Consider the following 13,015-nt stretch of genomic DNA (forward strand, 5'->3'; position numbering starts at 1 on the left):
ATGTAGGGAGCACTGATGAAGCACTAAGCTAAATATGTGTTCTTGGAGAGAAGTATACAGTTGTTTTGTTCTTTTAGGATCACGCTTTAGAACATACTATGACTTTGGATATGTGGCACTAGACATCGTGCAGGCCACTTCTATGGATTCTGGTGAATACACTGTGCGAGCAACAAATCATCTTGGATCTGCACACACATCAGCTTGTGTGAGGGTTAGTATGTGCAAAGACTATAGTTTTATATACAAATGAAATTGATGAGTTTCATGAGGGAGTGTTGCTTTTATTCACTGAACCTGTTACTCAGGTAGTTATATGATTGTAGAAATTAAGAGTAAACTGTTTAACTTGAAAGTAACTGACAGAGCTTGAATCAAACAATAGAAAAAAATGTAACCTAGTATCCTCTGCAATATCTTATCACCTTTCCTCCATTCATTGTCTGACAATGACTGGCATGGTGGTTTTTGTATGACAGGTAATCAGTCGCTCAGATATTGTAACGGAAACACAGAATGAATCAGCTCTTGAACAGATCCAGTATTTAGAAGATGCCTCTCGACATCGAAGAACAGTAACAGAAGATGTTACAGTGGTTCAAGCTCCGCAATTTACTCGACCATTACATAACATTGAAACTGTTGAAGGCACAAACATCCATCTGGAGTGCCGCCTGCAGCCTGTTGGAGACCCTACAATGAGAGTTGAATGGCTTGTCAATGGGCAGCCTGTCAAGACAGGTATGTGAATGTACACAATGTAACAGGTGATGTAATTGTAAGTACTTTTTGTATTTGCATTTGTGTTTGAATCAACACTACAGATAATTTATTTGTAAGTGACACACTGATTTAGGAATGATCAGTGAGATGAGTGGGCTGAGGTGTTCCTCATACACAATGACCAAAAATAGTTATGTGCTGTTGCAAACATAATTGCAGTGGTTGTTAATGAACACCTGAGCTTTCAAAGTTGGATATATTTGCAACAGAAAAGTATAGCTGAAACTCTGTTGGAAAGTATTTTGGCATGGGCATTACAGAAGTTGGAAACTGTGCATCATTTGATGGCTTCTGTTTGTTGTTAAATTCTCCCTTAGCATGATTTTGTTTTGATACATTTTGTTTTCCTGAACTTTACCTTCTTGGATGACCTTGTACATCAATCACATGATTTATTTGGTAGTTTACAAAAGACCATTTAGGTCACTCAGCTATTTGCCTTTTTGATTCAAATATACATTTAGCAAACAACTAAATACAAAACATAAAAAAATGTGCTTCATACTATATCTCCAATAATCTAACTTCTAGCTGTAACTTGTAGGAATGGCTGCACCAGATTTTTGAACATGACTTTGTGAGAAAGTGGTGTGTCTGTTTCCATGCTGCAGACAGCACTTATGACATGGGTGGATGAACATGAGAAGGATGTATGTGTGTTGATACTTTCTGGCAATCATATGTCTTTTGTACAAAGGAAAACTATATTTATTTTGAAACCTAAATTTTAATTGTCATTGAGGTTGTGTAAGAAATTACTATTAAAGGTTTACTACAGGTATTAACACTTTCACTAGGGAGACTGATGTACAATGCATGCAAATAACATTAAACAGTATTGATGTGCACAGTGAAAAAAGTAAGAGTACTGCTTATATGTCAGTGGAAATGTAAGCTACAGTGGGACTAGTTTGGAATAAAGAGAATTAGCAAAGTAGTTGTGAAGGGGTGTTGAGGTCTAACCATTTTATAATTGGCATATTTACCTGTGATGTGAAATGAACATTAATTGTACTAAAACGTTTTAAAAGAGATACTCATGAATGAGTTTTGATACAAAAGAAGTGGTCAGGATATGTAGTAGTAAATATATCCTCTAATATTATGAAGGTCACATAAAAGTTTATTTGAACTAATTTTTCAGCAAGGGTGCAGAAATACCTAGTACAGGACTTAAGAGACTAAACATATAAAAAATATTATCCAGTGACAAATGATGAGACCCATAGATGTTCTGCAAAAGGTTGTAGCTTAAAGTTGGTCAAATCTTTTAATGAGATATACTGTATCGTATGAACATCTAGTTCAAGATTTTCTGTTTCTTTTTCCCCTCTCTTATGGTATCATAAACCAGTGTGAGTTTTAACCTAATCAGTAGTGTATCTCCACTCATAGTGCGCCATTGACAATGCTTCTCTATTTTCTTAACATGCACAGTCTTAAAACAAGTGGTCAAATGTAGCATTTGTTCTTAATTTCTATGTACCATCTCTCTGCATGGCTCCTCAACCAAGACATGATTTCCCTAATGCATATATTGGCCCTTAATATACTGATCTTTCACTGGATGCATGTATCTTATTGATGTGGGATCGTAATTATTCAAAACTTTCTATGTTCTCAAGTTTAAAATCTGTTTCTGATAATCTGTGGACGTTGATGTTCAACATTATTGTGATTTATGTATGTTCCGTTTTAGATTCACTTTTAAAAGTACTCCTAATTGTGCTGCTTCTTTACTGCAGCCACCACTCTCTCTAAAAAACACTTCCTTTCACTGTCAACAATATCATCTTCATAGCAATGCAAATTGGAGAAGGCATCCTCTTGTCTCCCCCTGCTTTGTTGACATAGGGTATGGTTGGTTCATCATTGTCTTGGAGCAACCCAAGCTTGCTTTAATGAGAGTGACATGTCTGGTTGATATGTCCAGTGAGTGTATATCCTTTTACTTTTTATTTTTAAATCTACCAAAAGCCTGCTTGAAATAACATGCAGACTTTGTAGAGATCAACATTGTGTGTATATGCTTTTTTACATTTGCCTCAGTGCAAATGTGCAGTCTGTTGTAGATCTATAATGCCTAAAGCCACATTGTTAACCTCCCAATGTCCCTTCTGATTATAGAATTAGACAATTACACAAAACTCTAGAAAAAATATTATATCTGACATTCTACAGGGCAACCCCTCTGTAATTAAATCAGTACATATTACCCCACTAGTCAGGTGTAGGCTGAATAACTTCAAGGGACATTCTCCTGGAATATGCAGAACAATTTGTTGTTGAATAAAGAACTTTTATGATTGTAGTTGGTTTTTTACACTGAGTCTGTTGTTACAGGACATCGCTTCCGACCAGCGTATGATTTTGACTATGTGGCTCTAGACTTGCTGAGTGTATATCCTGTGGATTCAGGTGTTTACACATGCGTGGCTCGCAATCAGCTTGGTGAAGCTGTTACTTCATGTTCAGTTAAAATCATAGGTGAGCCACAATGTTTTCACCTTTATTTATAATTTTAATTTTTTGACAAGCACAAAAATTCTGGCTGGGTAAGAATTTTACCAATCAGTTACGACTCTCATTCAGCTTAAAATACAATTGAGTTTAATTTAATGTCATTACATCTCTTTTGATTTTCTGATCAGATATAAATTTTATTTAATGTGATTAATATAAGAAAAATAAATTTGTATTTCAATGCAAGTACATAATTATATTTCAGTAAATTTAGATATGTATCACCTTCAAGAGTTGTGCAACAGGGGATACTTTTACCACATTAATGATTTATAGCAGTGCAATATACTACATGATTGTGGTTCAGGATAATATTCTGGCTATTTTTACAAAGTTCTCCACTAATTATTGTGTTACAGACTACCACACTTCATTAGGTCTTAATAGGAGCTCAACTGTGAATGTGGCTACTGTTTCAGAAGAAGATGTGTTAACTATGACACTGCTTTTACATGAGGGAATAGTTTCATTAATGCTGTGCAAAGATGAAAAAATGTGTTTATTTGTTTATATTTGATTTCAGCTGTTTTAGACAGCAAAATTAATTGCTAGAAAGTGAAATAAATTTAATTTTGACAAAATAAATCTACTGAATCCAAGTGAATATGGTTGTTGTAGATAAACTCAAAACACATATGAAAGCAGGCCAACTATTCCTCATATTATGTTCAGCACACGTAGCGATGCAGTTTGTGGAATTTTTTTTTACATGTTTCTGACCGTATAGCTTGTTAGCCATATCTCCAAAAGCATCTCTGTGCTGACTATGATTGGCCCATTAACATATGGAATACTTTACTGACTTTATCTTACATGAGTCTTAGGTTAAAACATCAGCTTTTTATTGCAGTTGTGAGAGTTTAATGTTCCCTATTAAAAGCTCAATTCATGACTATTTTTTACTGAAAACCTTTGTGTGGTGTTAATGCTTGTCAAAAGAACAACTAGTGTATGAGTGAGAACTCAGTATAATTCTAATCTTTTACTGCTATTATAGTTTGTAAGAATTGGCACATGCCATATATGTATTTAACACAACAATTTGCTTGTAACCCCAGCGAAAAAGGATCTGATTCTGGAAACTCAACATCCATCTGGGCTGGAAAAAATTCAGTATTTGGAGGACACATCACGTTATCGAAAGACAGAGTACATGGATGAAGTAGTGAATGTGCGCCCACGTTTCATCACAAAGCCCAAAAATTTAGATAACATGCGTGAGGGTCAGCATGCGCACTTTGAGTGTAAGCTTGAACCAGTGACTGATCCAAACCTGAAGGTGGAGTGGTACAAGAATGGGCGTCCAGTTACTGTAGGTAAGCTTATTCATATGTAAGTTTTTTCTGTCTGTGTGATGTGTTTAGGACAACGTATTTTTTAGTTTTAGTCCGTTCTTATTCTTGCTCTGTGGCTTTCTGGTCACATTTTTTATGTTAATTGTGTGTTTACTAGAACATGTCAGTACTGACTTTATTTTTTTCTCAGATAGTTACAAGGAAAATTACTCTGATCACAGAGAAAAAATAGTGGAATAATAATGTGAATCAGCACACTTAGTGGTTATTAATACTATTGGAAAAAAATAAATAAGTGATACATTATTTATATTATTAAATAACATACACAATACGTTAAGAATAAGTAACTGACACCTAAGCCATGTGCAGATAGAAGGCCAGTTAATACCAAATAAATTTTCATGCCAACAACTTTCAAAACTGTGATTGTTAAATGACAGAAATGCTATAGTGTTACATTTGTACACTTGATGGAGCAAGCGAAATAAATAGAGCAATGAAATTGTTATCACTGCGGTACTACAGGTTGAAATTGCAGTAAAGATATGGTTAGTAATATATAAGGCACAATCAAAAATTTTCTGTTTGAGACTGTTACTCCAGTGTACTAGGGTAAGTCAGTTATTATCCGCAAAGTAGTTATAAAATTTATTGTAATCAAATAGGAAACTTACAAGAACATCATTTTTCGACATAGTCTCCTTGCGCTTCAACGCACTTGGTCCATTGTTGTACAAGCTTCCTGATGCCCTCATAAAAGAAGGTTCTCTGTTGAGCTGCGAGCCAGGAATGCACTGATTCTTTCACTGCTTTGTCCAAGGCAAATCAATGGCCCCTTAATGCCTGTTTGAGTGGACCAAACAAGTGATAGCTAGAAGGGGCAAGATCAGGACTATAGGGAGGATGACTCAATACTTCAAATTTGAGTTTCTGGAGCATTTCAGCAGTGTGGGCAGCAGTATGCAGACAGGCATTGTCATGCAGCAACACAACACCTATTGACAGCAAACCTCGGTGTTTGCTTTGAATTGCAGGCTTTAGTCTGGCAGTAAGCATGTCACTGTAACATACACTGTTTATTGTTGTGCCCCAAAAAACCATAAGCATCAGTTTTCCTGCGGACGCTTGGGTCTTGAACTTTGTCTTGCAAGACAAATTTGGATGTTGCAATTCCACACTCGGCCGTTTACTCTCCAGCTTGTAGTGATGGATCCATGTTTCATCACCAGTAATGATCCTATCTAAGAAGTTGTCCCCTTTGTTACCATAGTGATCCAAATGTTTTTTGCAGATGTCCAAGTGTGTTTGTTTATACAACTGTGTGAGTTGTTTTGGGACCCGTCTTACACAAACTTTATGAAACCCAGGTCTGTTGTGGATGATTTTGCAGGCAGAACCATGACTAATTTGCAGATGATGTGCCACTTTGTCAATAGTTAATTGTCTGTCTAAGAGAATCATTTCACGTGAATGCTCAATGTTTCTTCATTTGTGGTGGTAAACGGTCGTCCGGCTCCTTCATAGTGCGTAACGCTTGTGCGACCATTTAGGAATTTTTCAATCCATTTGTAGACACTCCGTTGTGGCAAAACACTGTTCCTGTACTCTACTGAATGTCTTCGATGAATTTCGGCCTCTGATACACCTTCTGACCACAAAAAATGGATCACTGAATGTTTCTCTTCTCTGGTGGAAATAGACAGTGAAGCAGCCATGATTAACAGTATGGCAGCGATAACAAAACTAACCTAGCAGCTTGAAAATTGCAAAGATGTAACAACAAATAAACAAAGCATGTGTCATCAACATAAAATGACAATACTACCAAAATAAACAAAAATATAACTAAATTGCGGATAATAATTGACTTACCCTCATATATCCAATGTACGTGACTCTGACATGGATATATAAGCACTGACTGTCTTTCCAATGTGTGAGCAGTAAATGGGGAAATGTGAACTACGGGCACGTTGTTACTAAATGTGTCTAAACAGACTGTTGTTCTTTTCATGGCTGCTGAAGCACAAACAATGGTAGTCATTCAGCAGAGAATGAAGAATGTGTATGGGACAGCGTATCTGTCAAAAACCACTGTTGTGGAAAGGTGTGCCAAGTTTTTTCCTGGTTGCAATTCAGTACAATTTGCCGGTCGATCTGGGAGGCCAGTCTTATTCATTATGGACAACAACAACCCCATGGGGAATATTACTATGCAATGCTGAAGAATTTTTGACATGCAATTTAGTCAAAATGTCCAGGAAAACTGTAACAAGGGGCGATACTCCTTCACGCTAATGCATGTCCCCAAATTGAAAATGTCATAATGCCCAAGTTACACAGGTTCAAGTGGGAGACACTCAAGCACTTGCCCTGTAGTCCTGATCTCTCCCCATGCTATTATCATGCCTTCAAAAGCTTCATGCTACATACATCCATACTTACGAAAGCTGGCTTTTGAAATACCATTTGTGAAAAGTAAGCTACACACACTGTGCTAACACCAAAACATTCATTATTATTCTAATTATTTATTTTACTTACTTTTGATTTTATGTTTTAAATTGTTATTTTACTTTTTTTTACAATTTCCCATAGGTGTATATGGTAATTGAGAATAATAAGTAACTCATATTATGATACAAAGTCATTACAGTAATGATAATCTGTGAAGAAATGCTTAAAACATAACTTTTTTTACAACATGCACATGTTGTTGTTGTTGTGGTCTTCAGTCCTGAGACTGGTTTGATGCAGCTCTCCATGCTACTCTATCCTGTGCAAGCCTCTTCATCTCCCAGTACCTACTGCAACCTACATCCTTCTGAATCTACTTAGTGTATTCATCTCTTGGTCTCCCTCTACGATTTTTACCCTCCACGCTGCCCTCCAATACTAAATTGGTGATCCCTTGATGCCTCAGAACATGTCCTACCAACCGATCCCTTCTTCTGGTCAAGTTGTGCCACAAACTTCTCTTATCCCCAATCCTATTCAATACTTCCTCATTAGTTATGTGGTCTACCCATCTAATCTTCAGCATTCTTCTGTAGCACCACATTTCGAAAGCTTCTATTCTCTTCTTGTCCAAACTATTTATTGTCCATGTTTCACTTCCATACATGGCTACACTCCATACAAATACTTTCAGAAATGACTTCCTGACACTTAAATCTATACTCGATGTTTACAAATTTCTCTTCTTCAGAAACGCTTTCCTTGCCATTGCCAGTCTACATTTTATATCCTCTCTACTTCGACCATCATCAGTTATTTTGCTCCCCAAATAGCAAAACTCCTTTAGTACTCTAAGTGTCTCATTTCCTAATCTAATTCCCTCAGCATCACCCGACTTAACTCGACTACATTCCATTATCCTCATTTTGCTTTTGTTGATGTTCATCTTATATCCTCCTTTCAAGACACTGTCCATTCCATTCAACTGCTCTTCCAAGTCCTTTGCTGTCTCTGACAGAATTACAATGTCATCGGCGAACCTCAAAGTTTTTATTTCTTCTCCATGGATTTTAATACCTACTCCGAATTTTTCTTTTGTTTCCTTTACTGCTTGCTCAATATACAGATTGAATAACATCGGGGAGAGACTACAACCCTGTCTTACTCCCTTCCCTACCACAGCTTCCCTTTCATGTCCCTCGACTCTTATAACTGCCATCTGGTTTCTGTACAAATTGTAAATAGCCTGCCGCTCCCTGTATTTTGCCACTGCCACCTTTAGAATTTGAAAGAGAGTATTCCAGTCAACATTGTCAAAAGCTTTCTCTAAGTCTACAAATGCTAGAAACGTAGGTTTGCCTTTCCTTAATCTTTCTTCTAAGATAAGTCGTAAGGTCAGTATTGCCTCACGTGTTCCAGTGTTTCTACGGAATCCAAACTGATCTTCCCCGAGGTCGGCTTCTACTAGTTTTTCCATTCGTCTGTAAAGAATTCGTGTTAGTATTTTGCAGCTGTGGCTTATTAAACTAATTGTTCGGTAATTTTCACATCTGTCAACGCCAGCTTTCTTTGGGATTGGAATTATTATATTCTTCTTGAAGTCTGAGGGTATTTCGCCTATTTCATAAATCTTGCTCACCAGATGGTAGAGTTTTGTCAGGACTGGCTCTCCCAAGGCCGTCAGTAGTTCCAATGGCATGTTGTCTACTCCCGGGGCCTTGTTTCGACTCATGTCTTTCAGAGCTCTGTCAAACTCTTCACGCAGTATCGTATCTCCCATTTCATCTTCATCTACATCCTCTTCCACTTCCATAATATTGTCCTCAAGTACATCGCCCTTGTATAAACCCTCTATATACTCCTTCCACCTTTCTGCTTTCCCTTCTTTGCTTAGAACTGGGTTTCCATCTGAGCTCTTGATATTCATACAAGTGGTTCTCTTCTCTCCAAAGGTCTCTTTAATTTTCCTGTAGGCAGTATCTATCTTACCCCTAGTGAGATAAGTCTCTACATCCTTACATTTGTCCGCTAGCCATCCCTGCTTAGCCATTTTGCACTTCCTGTCGATCTCATTTTTGAGACGTTTGTATTCCCTTTTGCCTGCTTCATTTACTGCATTTTTATATTTTCTCCTTTCATCAATTAAATTCAATATTTCTTCTGTTACCCAAGGATTTCTACTAGTCCTCGTCTTTTTACCTACTTGATCCTCTGCTGCCTTCACTACTTCATCCCTCAAAGCTACCCATTCTTCTTCTACTGTATTTCTTTCCCCCATTGCTGGCAATTGTTCCCTTATGCTCTCCCTGAAACTCTGTACAACCTCTGGTTCTTTCAGCTTATCCAGGTCCCATCTCCTTAAATTCCCACCTTTTTGCAGTTTGTTCAGTTTTAATCTACAGGTCATAACCAATAGATTGTGGTCAGAGTCCACATCTGCCCCTGGAAATGTCTTACAATTTAAAACCTGGTTCCTAAATCTCTGTCTTACCATTATATAATCTATCTGATACCTTTTAGTATCTCCAGGGTTCTTCCATGTATACAACCTTCTTTCATGGTTCTTAAACCAAGTGTTAGCTATGATTATGTTGTGCTCTGTGCAAAATTCTACCAGGCGGCTTCCTCTTTCATTTCTTAGCCCCAGTCCTTATTCACCTACTACGTTTCCTTCTCTCCCTTTTCCTACACTCGAATTCCAGTCACCCATGACTATTAAATTTTCGTCTCCCTTCACTATCTGAATAATTTCTTTTATTTCATCATACATTTCTTCAATTTCTTCGTCATCTGCAGAGCTAGTTGGCATATAAACTTGTACTACTGTAGTAGGGGTGGGCTTCGTATCTATCTTGGCCACAATAATGTGTTCACTATGCTGTTTGTAGTAGCTTACCTGCATTCCTATTTTACTATTCATTATTAAACCTACTCCTGCATTACCCCTATTTGATTTTGTGTTTATAACCCTGTAGTCACCTGACCAGAAGTCTTGTTCCTCCTGCCACCTAACTTCACTGATTCCCACTATATCTAACTTTAACCTATCCATTTCCCTTTTTAAATTTTCTAACCTACCTGCCCGATTAAGGGATCTGACATTGCACGCTCTGATCCGTAGAACGCCAGTTTTCTTTCTCCTGATAACGACATCCTCTTGAGTAGTCCCCGCCCGGAGATCCGAATGGAGGACTATTTTACTTCCGGAATATTTTACCCAAGAGGACGTCATCATGATTTAATCATACAGTAAAGCTGCATGCCCTCGGGAAAAATTACGGCTGTAGTTTCCCCTTGCTTTCAGCCGTACCAGCACAGCAAGGCCGTTTTGGTTATTGTTACAAGGCCAGATCAGTCAATCATCCAGACTGTTGCCCTTGCAACTACTGAAAAGGCTGCTGCCCCTCTTCAGGAACCACACGTTTGTCTGGCCTCTCAACAGATACCCCTCCGTTGTGGTTGCACCTACGGTACAGCTATCTGTATCGCTGAGGCATGCAAGCCTCCCCACCAGCGGCAAGGTCCATGGTTCATGCACATATGATGAGTGAAATTTTGTCACAACTTGATATAAAACAAAATTCTCGAATTGTGGTGGAGTTTCCTCCAAATATCCTGACTTGTATCAGGCATATTTAAGAACAGTGGAAAAGCTTGGCAAAGAGAACCGATTATATACTAGTGACTGCAGCTTGATTATATCGGATCTCAAGTAGAGCATGATATCATAATCATTCAGCAGAATTAGAACTGAAAGTATTCTCATAAAGTTCTTCCAACATCAAACTCCATATATGGCCAACAGATGAACCTGACTTTTTGATCACTAGATCAACAAGTTCTTTGTCCTTGAATATGATGCTGAAAAGAGTTCTTTCACACTGACTACCCCAAGAATCTAACAATAACACTGATTTTTCTCCCGTACTGGGAAAGAAAACTTCTTCCAAGGGTCAGACATTAGTTTTCCAGATTTTGATGCTGTCACAAGAGCATTTGGGGTTTCAAAAGGAGATTCTCAAATTCTTCATCCAAACTCTCTATAAGTTTATTTTAAAACTATGAAAAGGAGGGTAGTCAGTGTGAAAGAACCATTTTGAGCAACTTACCTAAGGACAAGAAGCTTGTTTGTCTGGTGATCCCAAAAGGCTCAACAGGACAGGTGCAGCCGTTGAATGTATATGGTACTTTTTTCTACAAGTAGTTCTGCTGAATGATTATGATGTCAATCTCCACTTGAGAAATAATATAATCAAGCTGCATTCACTAGTACATAATCAATTCTCTTAGCCAACGTTTTCCAGTGTTCTGAAATATGTCTGATACAAATCATGATAATCAGAGAATTACCCACTGCAGTTTGAGAAGCCTATTGAATTTTTGTTTTCTATCGTGTTGTCCCTCATGTGTATTATGAGAAGAAATATCATTCATTTTATGTGCGTGGTGTAAAAAATGTTGCCAAAAAGGCCTTCATCAGAGTTAGACAACACACACACACACACACACACACACACACACACATGGCCATAGTGGTCATGAGTGAATGTGTACTCACACAAACACAACTCACACACACATGACCAGTCTCTGGCTTCTGAGGCTGGCCTCAGTAGCCAGAGACTGTGGTCATGTGTGTGTGAGTTGGTTTGTGTGTGTGCGTATTGTCTAACTCCAATGAAGGCCTTATTAGCTGATAGCTTACTTGTTTGACAGTCTTTTTATTGTACCTATCTGCGACTCAGCATCACTGCTCTATGGTGAATAGAAATGAGACCTTTTCATAATGATTTACTTATCATTTTCAATTAACAAAATGCATGTATGTGAAACAGTAAACAAAAAACTGAAAAAAATATGAAAGTAAAATGTAAAATAAAAATTTAAAACATAAACCAAAAGTAAGTAAAATAAATAATTAGAATAATAATGAACATTGGATATTTGAATTGGGTATGTAGAAAATATTCCAACAGCACGTTGTGTATAGCTTATTTTCCAAAAATGATGTTTCAGAAACCAGCTTTACTACACATGCATGTATGTGGTATGAAAGCTTCTGTAGTTCGTGTTGTAACAAATGTTTTCATTTTTCAAAATTGATTGCTGTTGGTGGAGTATTTTAAAACATTTGAGATTATTGCAAAAGTTTGTTATACACTTTTCAAGAATGTTAATTACATTTCAGCTTTTATATGAAACACTTTTTTATGTAGCCTGGTTTTCAAGATACTCCCTGTAAACCTAATATGCCAAATTGTCTTTTAGAGTTTGTTTTACCCCTTAAAAGTGAAACTGGGCAAAATTTAAAAAAATATGTATTGCATTATCTTGACTCCTCTATATATACACCAAATTTCATCAAGATCAAACACCTGTGAATGTTCACTTGTAAATATAATTAAAAAACAGTTCTGACTGTTTCGAGACCAGCTGCTTTAGTTCAGTAGACACTATGTCGAATATTATATATGTAACATTGATTTCAGAAGTCATTGGTTACACTGGGGGCCGTGTATCTGCTTTTATAATCAGAGTCATATGAAAATGAGCACTGTCATCCCAGTGTTACTGTCAACAGCAGCTGACATTGGCGGCAGCAGTTTTACCAATTCACTATTGTATGATGAGTAAATTATTAATTTTTTTTGCTATTTTTTCTTTACAGGTCATAGGTTTCGGCCCATTCATGATTTTGGGTACGTTGCTCTGGACATCATAGACCTTATTGCTGAGGATTCTGGTACATATACATGCCGTGCAGTAAATTTGCTTGGATCTGATGAGACCACTTGTGTTCTTAATTGCAGAAGTAAGTGTGCTTCTTGTATAAGGTAGTTGCTGTGGTAGCTAAATTTAAGGATTTCTTTTGAGTTGAGTGTCCTCCCCCCCTCCCCCTAACTCTTTCTCTCTCTCTCCTCCTCCTCCTCCTCCTCCTCCCACCCTCCACCACC

The 13,015-nt window shown here is 37.4% G+C and overlaps 1 protein-coding gene across 1 annotated transcript in view; it reads left to right on the top strand.

Moving 5' to 3' along the window:
- Positions 1–13,015, top strand: part of LOC126481730 (titin) — a 534,189-nt gene that overhangs the window by 98,310 nt on the left and 422,864 nt on the right. Inside the window, exons 21-25 of the mRNA XM_050105683.1 lie at positions 78–214; positions 480–741; positions 3,127–3,270; positions 4,365–4,622; positions 12,730–12,873. Of these exons, the coding sequence (XP_049961640.1) occupies positions 78–214; positions 480–741; positions 3,127–3,270; positions 4,365–4,622; positions 12,730–12,873 (945 nt within the window). The remainder of the gene's footprint in view (positions 1–77; positions 215–479; positions 742–3,126; positions 3,271–4,364; positions 4,623–12,729; positions 12,874–13,015) is intronic.

Source organism: Schistocerca serialis, chromosome 5 (genome assembly GCF_023864345.2).
Source record: "Schistocerca serialis cubense isolate TAMUIC-IGC-003099 chromosome 5, iqSchSeri2.2, whole genome shotgun sequence".
Lineage (NCBI taxonomy): Eukaryota > Metazoa > Arthropoda > Insecta > Orthoptera > Acrididae > Schistocerca > Schistocerca serialis.